Source organism: Apiospora aurea (assembly GCF_038362705.1).
Source record: "Apiospora aurea strain CBS 24483 chromosome Unknown utg000001l_segment0_segment0, whole genome shotgun sequence".
In the NCBI taxonomy this organism is placed as follows: Eukaryota; Fungi; Ascomycota; class Sordariomycetes; order Amphisphaeriales; family Apiosporaceae; genus Apiospora; species Apiospora aurea.
This window is the reverse complement of record NW_027117388.1, coordinates 4623572-4636598: the sequence shown is the minus strand read 5'-3', so window position 1 is coordinate 4636598 and position 13027 is coordinate 4623572. Positions and strand designations below refer to the sequence as shown.

Here is a 13027-nt window from a genome sequence, read left to right as displayed (position 1 = left end):
CCGGTTACTTCCCGATGTCTGAAAATTCTTCGTCATAAGGACCGGATAAACCATACGCTCAGGATTTTCGAGATAAACAAGGAGCCATGATGAGAGGAGAGCGAAAAGGATCAGATCCTATGCCTCGGCGCCCCCGCACTCTGCAGGGGGTGAATATACGGGTCTCGGCTAGAACCCCGTGGGGAAGTAGACATGGATCTGCGAGAATCGCAAGCGCCCGGCATGACCCACAGGGCGATGGAGGCGCTCGAGTCCCGCGCGTACTCGGAGCCGAGTCCCCAGAGTACCGCAATTCCAGTCGTGTATATGGGTCTCTCTTTGAGCAACGTCAGGGCGGCGATGTAGCTGAGTCCGCCCGAGTACATGCCGCAGCCGCCGACGATCTGGCCAACAATCAGGGCCCTCATATTGGGCGTGGCGCCATAGACGGCGGTGCAAGGGAATCGTGGGGGTAGATAAGGGAACGATAGCGAGCATGTGCGTGTCATGCGTCGGATTGGCCTCAGTATACTTTTAAAAATAGACGAAAGCCTCTTCAACAATCTCCCATCTTGGTGGACTAGAAGTACTTTTCTGGTAGAAGCAGAGGAGTTAGGTCACTACTTACTGGTAATCTATCCGGGTGGCTTGAGATATGTTCGTAAAAGATTGCAGCAGCCTTGGGACTCTGAACTAAGCCCCTATTTCCACCTTCTGATGCGGATGGGGAACCTCGACCTAATACAAACGTGGACATTCGTCACTTCTTGAGCGGTGAGTCCAATCGGCACTCTACCTTCCACCTCGCGTGCCAGATTGGGAAGGGAAGTCTGGGGACGAAGTGCCGGCCGCTCTGCGTATCTGCAGAAAGACCAGTATATAGGCTATATTACCCCGGATTCCGTAAAACCCCCGAGCGAACCAGACACGCGACTCCAGTATATTTACGTAGATTGGTCTCCCGTCATGTGTAAGATGACTGCATCCCTCCGACCAGGTTTCCATAGCACAGTATGCTGTATACAGCGAAAGCAGCCAGTACTTGGCACGGTTCCTCCCAACCCGACCGTTTCCGGCACTTATGTGGCTGCTGTAAGACTGCCCTGCATTGGACCGTGTCGTGTACATATAAAGACACAGTCCGCCAGATAAGGCTCTGAACTTTGCGGGGCTTGTTTCTCGGTCATTCGTCTTTGAACTGTTTGGCCGGATACCAAAACGCCTATAAGAATCATGAAGCTCAGTCTCACCACCACCTTGGCCTTTGGCCTCTCGGCCCAAGCCCACTGCATCTTCCAGGTAGGGAGTAGCCCCTTGAAGCTGCTCAGACAGCTTGCCCCTTTCCCCTCTTTCAACAGGTCCCCCGTCTAACCCCCATAGTCGTATAACCGTAGTTTGGTATATGTACCTAATACTGACTAACCACCCTTTCCTTCACAACCGCAGAAACTCTCCGTCAACGGAAAAGACCAAGGCTCCCTCGTCGGCCTCCGCGCCCCACGCGACAACAACCCCGTCTACGACGTGACCAGCAACGACATCATCTGCCAAAAGCCGGGCAGCACCTCGACGCAGGTAATCAGCGTCGCGGCCGGCGACAAGCTGGGCGCCTGGTTCCAGCACGTCATCGGCGGCGCCCAGTTTCAGGGCGACCCGGACAACCCGATCGCGAAGTCGCACAAGGGCCCCGTGACGGCCTGGCTGGCCAAAGTGGCCGACGGCGCCGCGGGCACGGCGCAGAAGACGGGCCTGGAGTGGTTCAAGGTCTGGGAGGACACGTTCGACACGGGGAGCCGCAAGTGGGGAGTCGACAACCTCATCAGCAAGAACGGCTGGGTCGAGTTCACCCTGCCGACGTGCGTGGCGCCGGGCGACTACCTGCTGCGCGTCGAGGTGCTGGCCCTACACTCGGCCAAGACCCGCATGGGCGCCCAGTTCTACACGTCGTGCGCCAATCTGCGTGTCTCCGGCTCGGGCTCCTTCACGCCCTCCACAACCGTCAGCTTCCCGGGGGCCTATCGGCAGGGCGACCCGAGCATCCTCGTCAACATCTACGGCCCCATGGGCCAGCCCGACAACGGCGGCAAGGCCTACAACGCGCCTGGCAACATCCCCGTCATCCAATGCTAAGCAAAAAGTCTGGCGTAGTTGCGACGATCCCTCGCAGGCTCGGGCAACGCAACTCAGAAGCTGGTCAAGTTTTAACAAGTACGCCGCAGGAGCAAGGGGCAGTTTACTTGGCAGTATTAGAATTAGTCGCATGGATGCAGGTGCATACCTATATCAAATATATCGGGAAATGGCCAAGTACTTTCCACTTTGCTGATGTGATCCTGTGTATTTCGTGTCTGCTGTGGTACGTAATATGACATCAATATGATTGATTACTACGGGAATCTAGACAGTGACCCGTCATGTCTATCGCCGCCCCAACGCCGTGCCAAACTTTGTACGTATATGGTGTTAAAAGATAATTCTCCCATGAACCACCTGAGGCTTTTTGCGCGCTTTTGCCTAGTCCAGTTCCACATCGGCCAAGGCTTGGGTGATGAATCCATCATCGGCTGGTGGTGTGCGATTTGCTGCGACCGTCTCGGGCTCGGGCGTGTCCGGTGCTGACTCTTTCGGGTCCACGCTCGCCCAATCAGTGTCCTCTTCGCCCTCGCTTCGGCTTCCTTCGCTGTCCGTCTCTGGCGGGGTCTGCATCCCACCCAATCCGCGGGCTCCCATGTTTCGCTTCATCATGCACATCTCGACCGAGATTCCTGGGCCGAAGGCGCATCCCACCACGTAATCCCGCACCCGGCCGCCAGGGGCTAGCGCATCCATTTCTTTGCTCCGTAGCCGATCCAGGACACTGAAGATGGTCGCCGAACTCGAGTTTCCGTGGTTCATATACGTGTCGTACGAGGCGCGCATGTGCTCTGGTGTCAGAGATATGGCCTTCTCGGCTCCCGTCAGGATGGTGGCGCCGCCCGGGTGCATGGCCCAGTCGAAGTCGGCGGGGATTTGGTACTCCTTGGGTAGGCCAGGGACGTCCGCCATGAGCTCAGCAAATGTCGGCGCCAAAGAATCGGCCGCTATTTGTGGTACGCGCGGCGACAAGACCACCTTCCAACCCACTGGGTCAACGTCGAAGCCCAAGTCGTCCTCCGTGTCTGCAATAATCTTGTGCTCCCAGCCCAAGAGGCTAAAGACCGGATCTGCCTTTTGTTCGCCGATCCCATTGCTGAGAACGACCGCGCTGCCGCAGTCGGAGAACAAGCAGACCCCTATCCTCGTTTCTTGAAGTTCGTTGATGCTGTTCAGCTCGCTGCGGACCATGGTCGTGCTCACTTCCAGAGCGACGCACAGGATGCGAGCAGGTTTCCGTCGCATCGTATGTCCCAGCGCCAAGCCTCCGGCCGTGCGCAAAGCTGCGAGGCCGCCGCTGCAGCCCACGCCGTGGAGGAGAACCTTCTCCACCTGGTGGCGTATGCCGAGTCCCTTTGCGACGAAGTGGTCGAAGCCAGGGTTCGCGCTGTCCGTACACGTCGTCGCAACGACATGGGTGATCTCGGACAGGTCGATCCGAGCTTCGGCTATAGCTTTCCTGGACGCCTCAATGGCCAACGGGACGCCATCCGACATGAAAGTCTCATGTAGTTCGCGAATCGAAGGAGCTTCGGGCTTGTTGACAATGGGATGGTCCGAGGTACCAATTGAGGATCGCGATTCGATGCCGGTAAACCGATTGATCGAGAGGACCTTCTTCATGCTATACACCATGGCCTGTTAGTCTTCAATCTGGCGTGTCGTGCCGCGACCCCTTGGGCCAAGGTTTGAACTTACGCCGCCGAATCAGGATAGTAGCCCTCGGCCAGCTTCTGTACTTCTTCTGGCTTGAGGCCATACGGGGGATACTGGCTGCCGACACCCGCAATGGACAGGCCCAATTCGCCAAAAGAGTTGTCGGTGGTTGCCATGGCGTCAAGGTTTCGAGCCGAACCCGAAACTTTCCAAGCTTCCACGAATGAGCTCCGTTCTTTTGGGGCACACGAGCTCTACTTCTCTTTCTCGAGCGATAGTCGTCGTCGGCGTCGCGCAGCTCAGCTGGGCATTCGCAGAAGCTCGTAAGAAGTATATGCTTGACTGGCAAGAACAGGGAATACGCAGACCGCAACCAATTGGCGCAATAAACCGGTCTGGCGAAAACAAGAGAACGGATTTGTACAGCAGGACAACAATGATACGTCCTGCAAGAAAGTGTTGGGGGCGGGTGGGAAGACGACGAGCGACGTAACGAAGGTGACGCTTGGCGGGCAGGCGCGCTTTGCTTTGCTTTGCTTTGGGATTGGGATTGGGATTGGGATTGGAATTGGGATTGAGATTGGTCTAAGCCTACTTATTACCGGAAGGGGAGGACGAGAGAATGCGATGACGGTGCTGGACCTAGGTTGAACGGGGAGAAGAGGCGATAAGACATGGCTCTGTCTGGGTCAAGATGCATGGCATGCATATGCTACAAGTACATACATCCATACTTACTTACAGCACACATACATATACACGCCTACAGGAAATCGAGAAGCACCTGGCACTTGTGTGTTAGCGTAACAGGCTGGGGGTGAGGACCATGAGGGAGAAGCAGAAGCAAGTCAATACGTAACCGGTGCCAGGAGCTGCCGGGGCTGTGACACGTAGCCGCGGTTGGGCCAGTTTCATCCTGGAAGTGATGGAAAGATATTCCATCATATCAACGTGACGTTGATGGCGGCCCCGTGTTGCAACCGGGCACAAAAAGGATGCAACCCCTCTCTGCCCCTCTATGCATAAGTATGTACTGACATGCGGTCAATTGACCTCTTCTGTTCTGGACGCGCAGCCGAGAAATCATACAATATTTGCGCCGGCCGGCGATCCAGCGAGGGGCCACGATGGGTGCACAGGGCGCGTAACAAACCGCCGCTACTTTATTTGCACTGGCGCATTGAATGGAGGGGTGCCTGGGTGCCTGGCAGCCCATGGAGGGGCGTGCCCCGGGGTACCTGTGCCGTGCGCTCGGTGCTGAACCACCTAAAGAGTCCTGGATCGGTGGGCCCCTGCTGTCCTTAAAGCACAGCATTTGTGCATTTTGAGCCCCGGGCAGCCTGCACTGTTCGAAGTGGCCCCTGGTAAGCCTGGTGCACCCAATCTGCTTGACCCGATTGCCACTTATTGAAATGCGGAAGCGACCGATACTGACAATTTGACATGTGACTCGGATTCATGAGAAATCCAGAGCTATCGAGGAAAGAAAGACTCCGCCGCTCGAGGTCGTCTGTCAGTTCCTGCATGTTACCCGCCCGGAAGTGGCTCTCCAAAGATTCGTTCGGCATTGTCAAGCTAACGAGGCAAGGAGGGAGGCCCCGACCGAAACTGCCGCTAATGATTCATCATCATCATCATCATACAACAACATCGCTCGCTTTCGCTTAAACCCGACGGCTATTATGGCTGTCACGACTATCGAAGCCGTAAGCCGACTTGCACCAATCAAAACACTGGAAACATGCGTCTTGCTAACACACATCTTGCAGACCAGGTCATGATAGAGAGACAGGAAGGAGAACGCAGCATCTAGACAGGCATACCAATCATACGAATGAACTATTCGATACGTGCTTGTACACACAAGTACTATGCTCTGATCGCTTGCCGGAGAAGGCACTTGACTCACTACGTTACATGCGTGCCATTGCTGACTCGGCTTCTCAAACACCATTCGCCGCCCTCTTCCGAAGATTTACGGTCTTGTCGTCGTTCTGGTCACCATCGCAATCTGCCTACTTACGGCGCCACCATCTTGTTGTCCTGCGTAGCCGCGTTGGGCTGCACGTCGCCCACGAATTCCGTCTTCTTGAGCGCGTTCAGGTGGTCCTCCTCGGCGTCGAGGTGGCGGAAGCAGAACCAGAACGCAATGCCGCCGACGACCGAGATGGCGGCTGTCGTCACGTAGTTCCACACCAGCAGCGGGTCGGCCGTCATGGGCACAAAGGCCTGGCCCAGCGCGGCCGAGATGGCTGACATGAACAGGTTGACCGACATGACAAGCGACTTCATGTTCTCGGGCGCCTTGCTGAACGCGTACTCCATCGACGTCACGTTGGTGAAGATCTCGGCCAGCCCCACCAGCACGTAGGGGAGTGACTGCGTCCACACGTTCAGATCGATGGCGCCGCCGCAGTCGGTCGCGTACTGGCCGCACGGGTGTCGCGTGTAGATGACGTGCTGCATCACCGCCGCCGCGATCATGGCGAACATGGCGAAGAAGAAGCCCGTTGTCATTCGCCGGATCGGCGTGAAGTTGAACCCGATCTTGCGGAAGAGCGGGTAGAGGCCGTGGTCCAGGAGCGGGATCATGATGATGATGCTCAGCGGGTTCAGGTTCTGGATGACATCGTTGGGCGCACCGTTCAGCCTCATGGAGCCCGCTTGCGCCGTCAGGTTGTTGCTCATCTGGTTGTATGCAAGGAAGAAGATGGGCAGGAACAGGAAGACGCGGCAAGCCAGAAGGCCACGGCGTACTTCATCAACCCAGGCGTCGTCGTAAGTCATCCATGTCGGGCGCTGGTCCACTGGCACGTTGCTGGGCTTGGCCGCATCCCAGTTGATCTTGAAGATGGATGCTGACTTCTTGGCCGCGAAGATTGACATCCTGAGGAACTTGCTCAGCACCGACCCGGTAGGGGGCGTAAGATGGTAATGTTTCTTGTTGGTGTAGAGAACCAACGGCGCGAACAAGAAGAGGATGGTAGGCAGGAAGAAAGCCAACCAAAAACTGTGGTACTTCTCCACAAAGACCATGGACACCTGACCGACGACAGCGCCGATGTTGATGGCGAAGTAGAACCATAGGAAGATTCTCGAGTTGGTCACGGCCGGGTCAACAATAACTCGCTTTCCATTTCGAACTTCGACTCTCATGTGGACGTCCTGGTTCTGTTCTGCCAGCAAAGGGGAGATGTTGGCCTTGAAGAGACCAGTGCCACAGCAAAGGGTGAACAGTCCAAGGAAGAAGGGTGCGAAGGCTGCTTCGCCGGCGTCGAGCACCGCAGGTGCTGCCCCGACGGTCAGGAGCACGTGTGCCAACATACCAACGCCGATAGCAATGTGGATGACCTTGTATCGGCCATATTTCGCGTCAGCCAGCCAGGCACTAATGTTTGTTAGTTTTCATGGTTCGTACTGCTCAATACAAGTTGTAGAGGGAAGGGCAGAAAGAGAGATATTTACTTACCCAAACAAGGGCATCAGATACGCCCAGAATTGGTTAACAAGACTAATGGCCTGGCTAGCCTTCATTCCCATACCCAAGGCGCCAGGGAGGTATTCATCCTCGTCCACGCCCGGGACCAGTGCACCGGTGCGACTTCCTGGCGGGCGCGCATTCCTCACGAAGTTTGCATACAGGACATACGAGCCATAGTAGCTGAAGCGTTCGCAGAGCTCGGCGAAGGCGATGGTGTATATGCTCCAGTTGATCTTGCCCGAGACGCGGCGGAGAGTGTGTAGTTCCTCCTCGGTAGGCGTCTCGGACGAGTCGAAGCCCTCCGAGGTAGAGCTGTTCTCTGCGACAAGCGGGGCTTCCTTCTCGGTGCCCTGGAAGGTGGCGGTGGGCACGGCGGACTTGGCCAGGATGTCGTCCTGCAGAGCTGGTGCAGCGGCCATTCTCAACTCTTTATCAGCCTGGAGTTTCCAGGCGTGGCTGTGAGTCTAACTTGGTGTGAGCCGAGGCGTAACAAGAGTGGACAGCGTTACGGAGAGAGGGTGTAGGTTCGAGCTTCGACGTGGGAAAAGCAGCGACCACATGCGAGAAGATATACACGACTCTGGCCCCGGCCCAGCACCTCTGTATTTCTATCTCGCCACCACGAGAGATAACAAATGGTCTGGGCCAATCCGGACATCCTAGACCCTGTCATCTCTATCATTTGGAGAAGGTCCAAGACCTGTCGTCTTCCGTTCGAAGCATGCCAAACGGCCGAACATTCGGTGCAGCATGGATACCCGGCTGCTTCGTCCGCCCCAGCAGGAGCCAACAGCTCGGAAGCTTGACCGATATGGGCAGGTGGCAATGCTCTTGGGCTCCTTGGAAATTGGCCACTGGGCTCTCTAGACTCTTCGACTTGGCTTGGTCCGGCTGGCAACCTTTAGCCTGGACTCTTCCTTGTATCAACCAGCCGCACGTTGTGGTAGGTTAAACTCCCGGGCCACAGGTGTTTTTGCAATTTCTCGGCATCGATTGCCCAGCCTTGCCGAGACCCGTATCAGTCGAGGTTTTCTGGGAACAAGGTTGGCCGTATTGGCTCGGCGCCGAGCCTGGGCGCAATGTCGCCGTCCTATGAGCGGGGCTGCCGAGATTCTTGGCCGCCCCCTACTTGTACCTTCTGGAAAGAAAACACTTGGCCCTGCGATTGGAGTCTTGGGACATTCCTGAAGGGGAGAAACTCATTTTGTTATGGGATGTGCTGTGGCACGATGAACCCTGCCAGAGTGGCAACGACGAAAGACATCATCAGTATCATTGCTTTTACTTGCTTGCCATTGATCACACGAGCCATCCACTGCGACATGTGACGAACAGGTTTCCCCAGAACCCAATACTTGAAGCCGCGAACTAAAAGTCGCTTCCTAGTTGTGTACACACAAGACCAATTAGGACGGTCCCTTCGTTCTGTTTGGGGTGGGCGGGCCCCTTATCAGCAAAACGATGCAGGCACCGACGTTGTACTCGGGCGGGCCGAGTCTATGACAGCTGAAGTCGCTGCCGACAACCTAGGAAACGCAGCCCTCTAGTCATCCTGGCTACAGTCTTTGCCACAGACATTCTTCCACTTCCTTATACACATCTTCAGAGACCTGGTCAACCTTTCGGACTCCTTCTTAATGCCGTATTTCTTACAAGGTAGGTGATCATCCATAAAACCAGTAATAGTCTATTGAACCAAGTGACACCACCGCAGTGTTAGCAGGAGTTCCCTTATACCTTTGCTGCAACTTTTGCCCAGGAGCTTTCCTCTGAAATTCTTGAGGTTCGTCCAGGTCGGGCCGGGCGACTTGATTGATTGATGAATACATCACTGGGGTTTCTTACCTTGCCGACCCCCCTGACATCAGTCAGCGCCGATATCACCGCGCCACCGGCCTCTGGGAACATTTCCCGCCGGGTAGCAACTTCCGCGGCCTTGTGAGACATTATGTTGAAGAGCCGATGGTGCGCATCCGTGAACCCGCCGTAGGCCTCCAAGACGGCGCCCCCCTGCGCGCCGCAGTGGTTGGGCGAGCCGCCCAGCCTGGCTGCGAACTCGGTGGCTTGCTTAACGGCAGACGCAATGGTATCTACGCAGACCTAACAAACAGGGCGTGGGAGACGAGATGGTTAAAGCCTCGAGCAAGGGGGCAATATTGATGGAACGGGACTGTGCCCAGCGGAATACGTACGTTCAGCGGTCCTTCGCCTTTCTCGAAGGACCTGCAATCGTCCATCTGGATTTTGCGTGCTTCACCTTGAAGTTCTGTAGCGGCGTTCCTGAAAGCGTCGAGTGTCGTGATCAGCCCGTCCGCCGTTACGGCAGCCTGCGCTGTGGCCAGGAAGACCGCGAAACTGCTGAGGAACCGCATTATGACTTTGGATATCCGGGACAAAAAGGGGCGGGGTAGGGACGAATGGAAAGACCGAAGAGCAGTCACGCTAATCAATCGAAGGCTTCAAGGATGGACAACTGAACCCCTTGCTATTTGTACCGTATCTGGCCATATACAACATGCACTACGGATAGTCGGCGACCCTTCTGGCATGAGTGACCAACAGACAGTCACGAGACGGAAGCTACATAGTCTGGGCTAAAATCGCCTACAATCCAGCAAGGTTAATACAAAGGTCACCTAGGATACTTAGCATTCATCAGGCCGGTATGTAGCTTAAGCCAATGCGAACAAGGTAGGTAACCTAGAGTATTGACTGAAGACTAAACTGGTATATTTTGTTTCCACCAGGTCAGGAAGAGAACATACTTCAGGTGGTTGTATGTTTTTGCGTCCCCAGCTCCGTGGTTCCCTTCCTGGCTGCAATAATTGAACAGAGTGGCCTGTGACCGCCGTCTGCAGATGTCACGGTGGCAGTATTGTAAATGCTCTCAGGGCGAGGTTGCAACATATACTCCTCGCGCCTGGACTAAGCAACTCTGTTGCTTCGACTAAGTAGGTAGCCAACCATTGGGACTGGGCTCTTTCAAGCCGGCGTTTGCGTCGCAGTATGGTATGAGCTTACCCAGGACAATAGCGTAAAGACGCAGTTGGGGTGAGTTTGACTTTATCACGATACTTTGGTTTGTCTATCGTCGGTCCTTGGCTGTGAGGCTACCAAGACTGCTCTTGTGGATGGTATTCATCGTCGGCACTAATGGGGGCCGTCAGGGCAGATCGACTATGCAGAGTTCGGGTCGATGCGCAGACACATCGATGACGGAGCCATCGATGCCGCGGCCGCTGGCTTCGTGTCCGGCCTCCGGGATGGCTTCTGGCGGGAAGAGCCACCAGCCAGCCACTGTGTCCACCCCCCTATCAGGAACCGTGTTGGTCGGGGGTTGCCTGCGATACCCACTCCATTTCCACGGCTCACTTAGGAGCTTCCAGAGGGACCTCCGATCGACCAACTCGAAATTCTGCTTCGACATACTACCGCCCACCATGAGACGGATGTCGACCGGCGTGGCCCTCTGCACGCCGAATGACTTGACCAGAGACTCCCAGTAGGACTTGTGGTACCCCGAGTCGATGCGTCCACGGCAGATGTGCCTCAGGTCCGGGTCGATATCTCTGGGGTCTGTCGCGAGCCGGTTGAACGGCTTGCTTCCCGAATAGAGGGGGACGGAGCGGTTGTAGTGAAAGTCCGGCGCAGGGCTGGGTTCCCCTCGTACTTGGTTCACGCGGGCTCCGGCGTACACGGTGAGTTCGAACCACATGGATGCCAGACTTTCGAGGGTCTCGGCAAAGGCCGTCTTCCCCGGTCCGCGAATGACCTCCTCGGTGTAGTTGTCCCAGTCGATGTGCAAGGCCAGATGTCTGACGCCGACGCCCTTGCAGTCGTGTGCCCTGACATCGTGCACGAAATCCACCAGCAGCTGGAGGGCGGAGAAGTACTGGATGTGCAAGATGTCGAACTCCGGGTTGTAGAGGAAGGTGGTGTCCGGCTTGGGAAAGGGAAAAATGGAGCCCTGGGTGGGATACAGGTAGCAGGGGACCTTGACGCGGTAGAAGCGGCATGCCACGTCTCTCGCCTCGTGGTTCACAAAGAACAGCTCGGACGGGGCGAGGTACTTGGAGGCGCAGATGCGGTACGTGTCGCCGCTGACTACGTTGCCCAGGCCGTTGTAAGTGGTGTAAGGAGCGGTTCCGTCCCCGGTCTCGCCGCTTCCGCCGTTGGGTGACGAGAGGCTCAAGCGGACCTGGATAATGCGGTGACGCTCGAGGAAACTCTGGAATATCTTGACCCGGATCTCCGGAGGGAGGCGCGGGAAGAGCACAAAGGCCGTCCCGGGCTCGTCCGGGCGAGAATGTCCGTATCTATCATTGAAGATACGCTTAGTGAACTCGGATCTCATCTTGGGCTGGATGAAGGGCATATATATGAAAGTCATGCACAAGATAGGTGTAGTGCCCAGACACGCCGCACGATGCAGACCCAGCCCTCGAACGGTGCGGAGTGCTCGATTCCCAAAGGCAATGGCTTGTGGTGGCTTGCAGGGTTTTGCGCATCCCTGGGGTCAAGAACGCCTCCAGGGATTGGGAAATACTGGATGGAGGGTATGCGACGCCCTATTTGGAGCTGGGCAGATATCGAATCTGATCTGACGGGAATCAATGAATCAGAATGACTGGACTGGGTATGCTTGTGTGAAGTGTCACCAAAATTCAAGATGGGCCGTCTTGAGCCCCTGATGTTCAGACGGAATTCTTACAGGGTAGCTCCGGGCGCACTTGGTCGTTTCCAGCCCAAAAAGTGCCTACCCTGTACCTATCCGATTACCCTGTATCCACCCCCACCACTGATTGACCGACCCATCCATCACTGTAACCTTGATTGACGGATGGATTCCATATTGCGTACATCAACCTCTTGACCGTCGCTCGACCACATTCCTCCTCTACGACCCCTTCATCTAGCATCTACCTAGCAGGACAACATCCGAAAACAGGACGCCATCTCCCCCGCCCTCTTTCCGCCCTCTTCACGCCCCATCGAGAACCGCGACCGACGGGGACAAAAATGTCGACCCCCGCCGCCGCCGCATCAGGCGCCGCGCCCACCACCTTCGACTTCCCGCGCGAATACCACTTCCCGCCCTTCTTCACGCGGCAAACCAACGTGAACACGCACCGCGCCCAGCTCGAAAAATGGTCCTCCCTGGTCCTGGCCTACTGCGCGCACCACAAGCTGTACAAGCTGTCGCTCTCGGCCTCGGCCGCAAGCAACAACAACAACAACAACAATGACGAGTCCCCTAGCGGCGGCGCCGAGGACCTGTTCCACAACCGGAAGCTGAACCGACGCCTCAGCACCGCCGACGCCCGCGAGGTCCTCGAGTTCATGCGCAAGGAGGGGCGCGCCGAGTTCGTCGGCGGCGGCGACGGTAGCAGCAGCGGCCGCGAGGGCGGCGGAGGCGCCGTCGCCTGGATCTACTGGAAGACGCCCGAGGAGTGGGCCAAGGAGATCGAGAGCTGGGTCGACGAGACAGCCCAGAAGGGCACCGTCCTGACCCTCTACGAGCTGACCCAGGGCGAGGACACGCGAGGCAGCAGTGAGTACCCCAACCACCCCACCTCTTTGCCCAAGACTCGGTTGCGTCCGACTAGAACAACTAATACTATACAGCCTTCCACGGTCTGGACCCCGACTTGCTACAGAAAGCACTTCAAGTGCTCGTCAAGCGTGGCAAGGCACAGATATTCGGACAAGAAGATTCGCAAGGTGTGAAGTTCTTCTGATAGCATCTAAGGTCGCCGTAATTGCGTCTCTTCGTGATTC

General features: G+C 56.4%; 7 protein-coding genes across 7 annotated transcripts; 2 read left to right on the top strand and 5 right to left on the bottom strand.

Moving 5' to 3' along the window:
- Positions 1–110: 110 nt before the first annotated feature.
- Positions 111–407, bottom strand: PG986_001422 (uncharacterized protein; the record flags this gene model as incomplete). Its single annotated transcript, XM_066837644.1, has 1 exon — positions 111–407. One exon carries the CDS (start codon positions 405–407, stop codon positions 111–113), a length of 297 nt encoding a protein of 98 aa, XP_066706537.1.
- Positions 408–1212: 805 nt separating this feature from the next.
- On the top strand, positions 1213–2109 carry PG986_001421 (endo-beta-1-4-glucanase D; the record flags this gene model as incomplete). The annotated part of the gene is made up of 2 exons (XM_066837643.1): positions 1213–1278; positions 1426–2109. 2 exons carry the CDS (start codon positions 1213–1215, stop codon positions 2107–2109), a joined length of 750 nt encoding a protein of 249 aa, XP_066706536.1.
- Positions 2110–2493: 384 nt separating this feature from the next.
- On the bottom strand, positions 2494–3944 carry PG986_001420 (thiolase-like protein; the record flags this gene model as incomplete). Its single annotated transcript, XM_066837642.1, has 2 exons — positions 2494–3736; positions 3811–3944. The coding sequence occupies 2 exons, from the start codon at positions 3942–3944 to the stop codon at positions 2494–2496; spliced, it is 1377 nt and encodes a 458-aa protein (XP_066706535.1).
- A 1843-nt stretch (positions 3945–5787) lies between these two features.
- On the bottom strand, positions 5788–7668 carry PG986_001419 (POT family-domain-containing protein; the record flags this gene model as incomplete). The annotated part of the gene is made up of 2 exons (XM_066837641.1): positions 5788–7156; positions 7238–7668. 2 exons carry the CDS (start codon positions 7666–7668, stop codon positions 5788–5790), a joined length of 1800 nt encoding a protein of 599 aa, XP_066706534.1.
- A 1312-nt stretch (positions 7669–8980) lies between these two features.
- On the bottom strand, positions 8981–9621 carry PG986_001418 (uncharacterized protein; the record flags this gene model as incomplete). Its single annotated transcript, XM_066837640.1, has 3 exons — positions 8981–8986; positions 9095–9349; positions 9442–9621. 3 exons carry the CDS (start codon positions 9619–9621, stop codon positions 8981–8983), a joined length of 441 nt encoding a protein of 146 aa, XP_066706533.1.
- Positions 9622–10412: 791 nt separating this feature from the next.
- PG986_001417 (uncharacterized protein) lies at positions 10413–11603 on the bottom strand (the record flags this gene model as incomplete). Its single annotated transcript, XM_066837639.1, has 1 exon — positions 10413–11603. The coding sequence occupies one exon, from the start codon at positions 11601–11603 to the stop codon at positions 10413–10415; it is 1191 nt and encodes a 396-aa protein (XP_066706532.1).
- Positions 11604–12268: 665 nt separating this feature from the next.
- PG986_001416 (uncharacterized protein) lies at positions 12269–12987 on the top strand (the record flags this gene model as incomplete). The annotated part of the gene is made up of 2 exons (XM_066837638.1): positions 12269–12800; positions 12875–12987. The coding sequence occupies 2 exons, from the start codon at positions 12269–12271 to the stop codon at positions 12985–12987; spliced, it is 645 nt and encodes a 214-aa protein (XP_066706531.1).
- Between the last annotated feature and the right edge of the window lie 40 nt (positions 12988–13027).